Genomic DNA, 7,824 nt, shown 5'->3' with positions numbered 1-7,824 from the left:
TTTGGATCACGTAGTAATGCGGTACCACACTGAAACAGTCGATTAAACATGTTTTCGATCAATATTTTTGAGGGTAACGCATGGTAGGTCTAGGTTAGCCCTGGGATTTTCCCTCATCAGACACATACTTTCGCATTCTTCACATACTTGTTGAACGGATACTGGGTTTTTTCAGGTTTGGATCACGTAGTCATGTGGTACAACAATGAAAAAGTCCATTAAACCTGGTTTCGATGAATATTTTAGAGAATAACTCTTGTTAGGTCTAGGTTAGGTCTGGGATTTGCTCTCATCAGGCTCGTACTCTTGCATATTTCTCATACTTGATGGCCAGATTCTGGGCTTTTTCTGGTTTGGATCCCGTAGTAATGTGGCACCACACTGGAACAGTCCATTAAACCTGGTTTCGATGAATATTTCAGAGGATAACGCATGTTATGTCTAGGTTAGGCCTGGGATTTGCCCTCATCAGACACATACCTTCGCATTCTCCACATACTTGTTGAACCGATCCTGGGTTTTCTCTGGTTTGGATCACGTAGCAATGTGGTACAACACTGAAACAGTCCATTATGCTTGGTTCCGATCAATATTTTAGAGGATAACGCATGTTAGGTATGGGATAGGTTTGGGATTTGCCCTCATCAGGCTCATACTTCCGCATTCTTCACATACTTGTTGTACAGATCCAGGGTTTTTTCAGGTTTGGATCACGTAGTCATGTGGTACCACACTGAAAAAGTCCATTAAACCTGGTTTCGATGAATATTTTGGAGAATAACTCATGTTAGGTCTAGGTTAGGTCTGGGATTTGCTCTCATCAGGCTCGTACTTTTGCATACTTCTCATACTTGATGGCCAGATTCTGGCCTTTTTCTGGTTTGGATCCCGTAGTAATGTGGTACCACACTGAAACAGTCCATTAAACCTGGTTTCCATCAATATTTTAGAGAATGACGCATGTTAGGTCTTGGTTAGGTCTGGCATTTGCTCTCATCAGGCACATAGTTTTGCGTTTCTCACATACTCGTTGAACAGATCCCGGGTTTTTTCTGGTTTGGATCCCGCAGTAATATGGTACCACACTGAAACAGTCCATTAAACCTGGTTTCCATCAATATTTTAGAGAATGACGCATGTTAGGTCTTGGTTAGGTCTGGGATTTGCTCTCATCAGGCTCATAGTTTTGCGTTTCTCACATACTCGTTGAACAGATCCTGGGTTTTTTCTGGTTTGGATCATGTAGTAATGTGGTACCATATTGAAACAGTCCATTAAACCTGGTTTCGATCAATATTTTGGAGGATAACGCAAGTTATGTCTGGGGTAGGTCTGGGATTTGCCCTCGTCAGGCTCATATTTTCGCATTCTTCACATACTTGCTGTACAGATCCCGGGTTTTTTTCTGGTTTGGATCACGTAGTAATGCGGTACCACACTGAAACAGTCGATTAAACATGTTTTCGATCAATATTTTTGAGGGTAACGCATGGTAGGTCTAGGTTAGCCCTGGGATTTTCCCTCATCAGACACATACTTTCGCATTCTTCACATACTTGTTGAACGGATACTGGGTTTTTTCAGGTTTGGATCACGTAGTCATGTGGTACAACAATGAAAAAGTCCATTAAACCTGGTTTCGATGAATATTTTAGAGAATAACTCTTGTTAGGTCTAGGTTAGGTCTGGGATTTGCTCTCATGAGGCTCGTATTTTCGTACATTTCTCATACTTGATGGCCAGATCCAGGGCTTTTTCTGGATTGGATCACGTAGTAATGTGGTACCACACTGAAACAGTCCATTAAACCTGGTTTCGATCAAAATTTTAGAGAATAACTCATATTAGGTCTAGGTTAGGTCTGGGATTTGCTCGCATCAGGCTCGTATTTTCGTACATTTCTCATACTTGATGGCCAGATCCAGGGCTTTTTCTGGATCGGATCACGTAGTAATGTGGTACCACACTGAAACTGTCCATTAAACCTGGTTTCGATCAATATTTTAGGGCATAACGCATGTTAGGTCTGGGTTAGGTGTGTGATTTGCCCTTATGAGGCTCATACTTTCGCATATTTCTCATACTTGTTGGCCAGATCCCGGGCTTCCACTGGTTTGGATCACGTAGTAATGCGGAACCACACTGAAACTGTCGACTAAACCTGGTTTCGATCAATGTTTTAGAGGATATCACATGTTAGGTCTGGGTTAGGTCTGGGATTTGCCCTCATCTGGCTCAAACTTTCGTATAATTCTCATTCTTGTTGGCCAGATCCTGGGATTTCACTGGTTTCCACCACGTAATAATGTGGTACCACACTGAAACAGTCGATTAAACCTAGTTTGATCAACATTTTAGAGGATAGCGCATGTTTGGTCTAGGTTAGGTCTGGGATTTGCTCTCATCGGTGTCATACTTTCGCATTCTTCACATACTTGTTGACCAGATCCTGGGCTTTTTCTGGTTTGGATCACGTGGTATTGTGGTATCACACTGAAACAGTCGATTAAACCTGGTTTCGATCTATATTTTAGAGGATAACGCATGTTAGGACTATGTTAGATCCGGGATTTGTTCTCATCTGGCTCATACTTTCGCATATATCTAATTCTTGTTGGCCCTATCCAGGGCTTTCACTGGTTTGGATCACGTGGTAATGTGGTACCAGACTGAAACAGTCAATTCAACCTGGTCTCGATAAATATTTTAGAGGATAACGCATGTTAGGTCTGGGTTAGGTCTGGGATTTGCCCTCATGAGGCTCATACTTTCGCATATTTCTCCTACTTGTTGACCAGATCCTGGGCTTTTTCTGGTTTGGATCGCGTCGTAATGTGGTATCACACTGAAACAGTCGATTAAACCTGGTTTCGATTTATATTTTAGAGGATAACGCATGTTAGGACTATGTTAGATCCGGGATTTGTTCTCATCTGGCTCATACTTTCGCATATTTCTCATACTCGATGGCCAGATTCTGGGCTTTTTTTGGTTTGGATCACGTAGTAATGTGGTACTGTGGGGGGATCGGGATAGGCAAAGAATTGAAACTCGATCCTTACCACGCTGCTGCGGGAGTAACACCAAAACGTTTTTATTATAATTTTAATACGGCTATACAGGTCAGCGACTCGCGTCGGCGATCAATCGATAACAAGCGGTCTCCACCTGTTCCTCACGGGGTTTTTATACCTGTCTCGGACAAACGACAGTCCGTCTCCGATTTTCGCTTAAACAACAGCCAAACGCGACGGCAACAATCGGCTTCGACCACGCGGCCGACCCCGGCGACCGTCTAGACGCCAAAACGCCTATCGCTCCGAAATACTACACGGTGGCGACCAAGTCGCTACATCACCCCCCCCCCCCCCGCTAGTATTTAACTTAACTTAAATTACGAAAATCCCGCCTGGTATCTATCTGGAAATCTAACTCGCCTACCGGATCGCGTGGTACCACGTGCCGCGATGGGCTCTGGCACAGGTACTCGAGGAGGCTGTACTGCTGTTGCAGTACTTTGTGCTGGCCGTGGTACTGTCCCGGTACTGGGAGGCACCATGACCTGCAAAGGTATTACTTGTACCTGCTCCGGCGGTATCGCAATTTCTTCCGCTAGGCTGTACGCTGGCTTAACTCTATTGATCGACACTACACTATGCTTATCACCTATCTTAACAGTTACTACCTTATCCGTTCTACTTATGACTTCGAATGGACCATCATACGGAGCCTGCAATATGGCTTTCGCGGAGTCTCGTCTAAGAAAGACGTATTTACAACTACTCAAATTTTTAAATACGAAAATTCGCGAATTGCCGTGTCGTGATCCCTCCGTCGGTCCAACATTTCGGAAATAGCGTCGCAAGTCTTTAACAAAAACAGCGGTGTCGCGACTATCCACCGAAGGCGATAAAAATTCGCCCGGCACGCGTAGAGACTCGCCGTAAACTAATTCTCCGGACGTAGATTTCAAATCTTCCTTCCATGCTGCGCGTATGCCCAGCAGGATGGTCGGAAGTACTTCCGTCCATCGATTGTTTTGTTGACATCGAATCGCTGCCTTAAGCTGGCGGTGGAATCTTTCCACCATGCCATTAGCTGCCGGATGGTACGCTGTGGTATGGAAATGTGTCGAACCTACCAAAGAATTCAGTTCTTTGAATAGGCACGACTCGAACTGCCTCCCTTGATCCGTGGTCACGCGTAACGGGGTTCCAAAACGACAAATCCAGCCTTCGTAAAAAGCCCTTGCGACAGTCACGGCTTCTTGGTCGCGCAAGGGTATTGCCTCCGGCCATCGTGTAAAACGGTCTACGCATGTAAGACAATACCGATACCCTTCAGACACCGGTAAAACAACGACATCGATGTGTACGTGCTCGAAACGTCCTGAAGGGCGAGGAAAAGATCCGAGCGGCGCCGACACATGCTTACTAATTTTATTTCGCTGACAAGGTATGCACGAGCGGGTCCATTCGCGACAATCTGTTTTAATCGACGGCCAGACGTAACGCTGCGTCACGCATTTGACCGTTGCGTTAACACCTGGGTGTGCGAGACCGTGCAGTGCGTCGAACGCAGCCCGTCTAAAAGTGGCTGTAAGAAAAGGCCGCACCCGGTTTGTCGAAATGTCGCACCAAACTCTCGCATTCGAACCGGGGACAGACAATTGCTTAAATTTAATGCCTGATTCACCCTGCATCAACGCTCGCAATTCAGGATCTGCTGCCTGCGCTGTTGCCAGCGCTTCAAAATCTAATTTTTTCTCTATTTCCTCTATTCGCGACAAAGCATCTGCGACGACGTTCTCGCGGCCTGAAATGTGTTGTATATCGGTACTGAATTCGCTGATAAAAGTTAAATATCGAATCTGTTTTGGAGTATGCTTATCTGAATTGCCGGAAAACGCGAAAATTAAAGGTTTATGATCCGTAAAAATTGTAAAATGTCTGCCTTCGAGAAGGTGGCGGAAATGCTTTATCGCTCGGTATATGGCTAACAGTTCCCTGTCGAACGCCGAATAATTTTTCTCTACAGGTGAAAGTTTTGCCGAAAAGAAAGAAAGTGGTTCCCAGTTGCTACCGACACGTTGATGCAGGGCGGCTCCGACCATAAAATTTGAGGCGTCGCAGGTAAGCGCCACGTGTGCGTTCTCTTTGGGGTGCGCTAAGAGAGCCGCCTGTGCCAGGTCTTCCTTACATTGTATGAACGCCTCGCGAGCCTCCGGTGTCCACGCAACAGGCTGTTTCCCTTTAATATTGTTTACGAGGAGGTCATTTAACGGCGCCTGGGCTTGGGCCGCCCTGGGTATGAAACGTCGGTAGAAGTTTATCATACCCAGGAAACGGCGTAACTCTTTCGCCGTTACCGGCTCAGGAAAGTCTTTAATAATTTTGATTTTATCTGTCCCCGGGCTGGAGCCTTCCTTGGACACGATGTACCCGAGGAACTTGACTTCGCTACTACCAAAAACGCATTTCCTCGGATTTATTACTACGCTATACTGTTTCAGGCGATTAAACAAAATCTCTAAATGCTCCAAATGCTCTGATTCCGAACTGGACGCTACTAATATGTCGTCAATGTACGCATAGCAAAAATCTAGCCCCCGTAATACCTCGTCGATAAAACGTTGGAACGTTTGAGCAGCATTACGGAGGCCAAACGTCATGAATGGAAATTCGAATAACCCGAAAGGGGTCGTAATGGCAGTTTTCGGTATATCCTCGGCCGCTACCGGAATCTGATTGTAGGCTCTCACTAAATCTATCGTCGAAAAAATTATTTTACCGCGTAAGGATTGAGCAAAATCTTCGACATGTCTAACCGGATACCGGTCCGGAATCGTACGCGCATTAAGAGCTCGATAATCCCCGCACGGTCTCCACGAGCTGCTCCCCTTTTTCGGCACTAAGTGCAAGGGTGAAGACCAACTACTCTCGGCCGGTCGCGCAATACCCAAACGTACCATGTCTTCGAATTCTTTCTTTGCTATCTTCAAACGATCCGGTGCAAGCCGCCGCGGCTTGCATGCTACGGACGGTCCTGGGGTAGTTCTAACAAAATGACATGTCCCGTGGTTGATTTCCGTGGGCGTTCCGCTCGGCTTGGTGATTTCCGGAAAGCGCCGTAATAATCCGTGAAAAACAGACTCCCCTTGTACCTGCTTAATGCTGGGAGTGTCCTCCCGAACCGGTGCGCCTCTCGTTGCCAGCGTGGTGATCTGATCAATCAGCCGCTGATTCCGCACATCGATCAGGAGCCCAAAATGCGCCAGGAAATCCGCTCCGATGATGGCGCGGGAAACCTCGGCGATGACAAACCTCCATGTAAAATCCCGACGGAGACCCAAGTTTAAGGTCATGGTCTTCGTGCCGTATGTTGCAATCGGGGTGCCATTCGCCGCGGAAAGCTCGTACTCCGAGCGTGCACATGGTCCGCGGATTGACTTCCTCGGGAAAACACAGAGGTCGGCTCCCGTGTCGACCAAAAACTGCGTCCCCGAACTCCGATCAAGAACAAAAAGACGGCGAAACCTCGGGCTGGAGTCGCTAGCCGCCATCAGCGATTGCCCTAGTCGTTTCCCGCCGTCGGTGTAAAAGAACAGGGCGCGACACACCGATGCGCCCTAGCACCGAATCTTGCACGATACCAGCACATCCCGCTGGCCGACGGCGATCTCTCTCGCGAATTGAAACGGCGCCTCGATGCACTGCGTCTCCGATCGTAACGGCGGAACGGTCGAGGGTCTCTTCGCGAGGCGCGCAATTCCGCAATTTGGCCCTGCATCACCTCTGTTTGGCTTTGCAGAGTGATAAGCAACTGCATCATCCGCTCAGTCACAGAATCCACCGGAGCCAGCTGTGGTGGTACCCCCGCGAGGGCAGCCTCGGCCACTAAAGGACGCCCCGGCATGGTATCCAAAATCGCGTCCGCCAACTCCGCGACCTTGTCCAACGCCGCGTCTATCTGCGTCGCCAATATCGCCCGCACATTTCCCGGTAACCGACCCATCCAAAGGGTTCGTAGGAGGGCTTCGGAAACCGACGTACCCGCTAAGCCACGCAAATGTCGCAGGAACTGCGACGGCTTGCGATCTCCAATTTCCTCGTGCTCCAGAAGTCTTCTCGCCTTCTGTTCCTGGGACACACTTAATCGGCGGATTAACTCCCTCTTCAGGGTGTCGTATAGACCGGTGAGCGGCGGATTTAAAAGTACATCGCGCACTTCGGCGATATATCGCGGCCCGAGCGCGCCCGTCACGTAACTCGTCTTGACGCCGTCGGACGTGACTCCGCCTGCCGCGAAATTGCGCTCCAAAACGCAGAACCACAGCTCCGGATCGTCCGCGGTAAAATCCGGCACACGGAAGTTAACCCGTTCGAGCGCGGTCGTGGACGCACTCGCCACCGACGAACCGGCACCTTCATTGCTCACCGACATTTCGAAAGTTAGTCTTATAGTCTACACGAGCCACTAACACTAAATAAACTACACTTACACTAATAGAGTCACGATAAAACGTTACTAAAAATGCTCCGTAAAAACTTGCACTTCGTACAAAAAATTCACTCCCGCGTCGACGATCACGTCGGGGTCACCAATTTGTGGGGGGATCGGGATAGGCAAAGAATTGAAACTCGATCCTTACCACGCTGCTGCGGGAGTAACACCAAAACGTTTTTATTATAATTTTAATACGGCTATACAGGTCAGCGACTCGCGTCGGCGATCAATCGATAACAAGCGGTCTCCACCTGTTCCTCACGGGGTTTTTATACCTGTCTCGGACAAACGACAGTCCGTCTCCGATTTTCGCTTAAA

The 7,824-nt window shown here is 47.9% G+C and overlaps 1 protein-coding gene across 1 annotated transcript; it reads right to left on the bottom strand.

Annotated features, from left to right (window-relative positions):
- Nucleotides 1–6,573: 6,573 nt before the first annotated feature.
- Nucleotides 6,574–7,443, bottom strand: LOC143342784 (uncharacterized). Its single transcript, XM_076767005.1, has one exon. The coding sequence runs from the start codon at nucleotides 7,441–7,443 to the stop codon at nucleotides 6,574–6,576; it is 870 nt and encodes a 289-aa protein (XP_076623120.1).
- Nucleotides 7,444–7,824: the final 381 nt, after the last annotated feature.

Source organism: Colletes latitarsis, chromosome 1, assembly GCF_051014445.1.
Source record: "Colletes latitarsis isolate SP2378_abdomen chromosome 1, iyColLati1, whole genome shotgun sequence".
NCBI classification, from domain to species: domain Eukaryota; kingdom Metazoa; phylum Arthropoda; class Insecta; order Hymenoptera; family Colletidae; genus Colletes; species Colletes latitarsis.
Note: the sequence above shows the minus strand (reverse complement) of the source record. Positions and strands in the feature narration are given on the sequence as shown.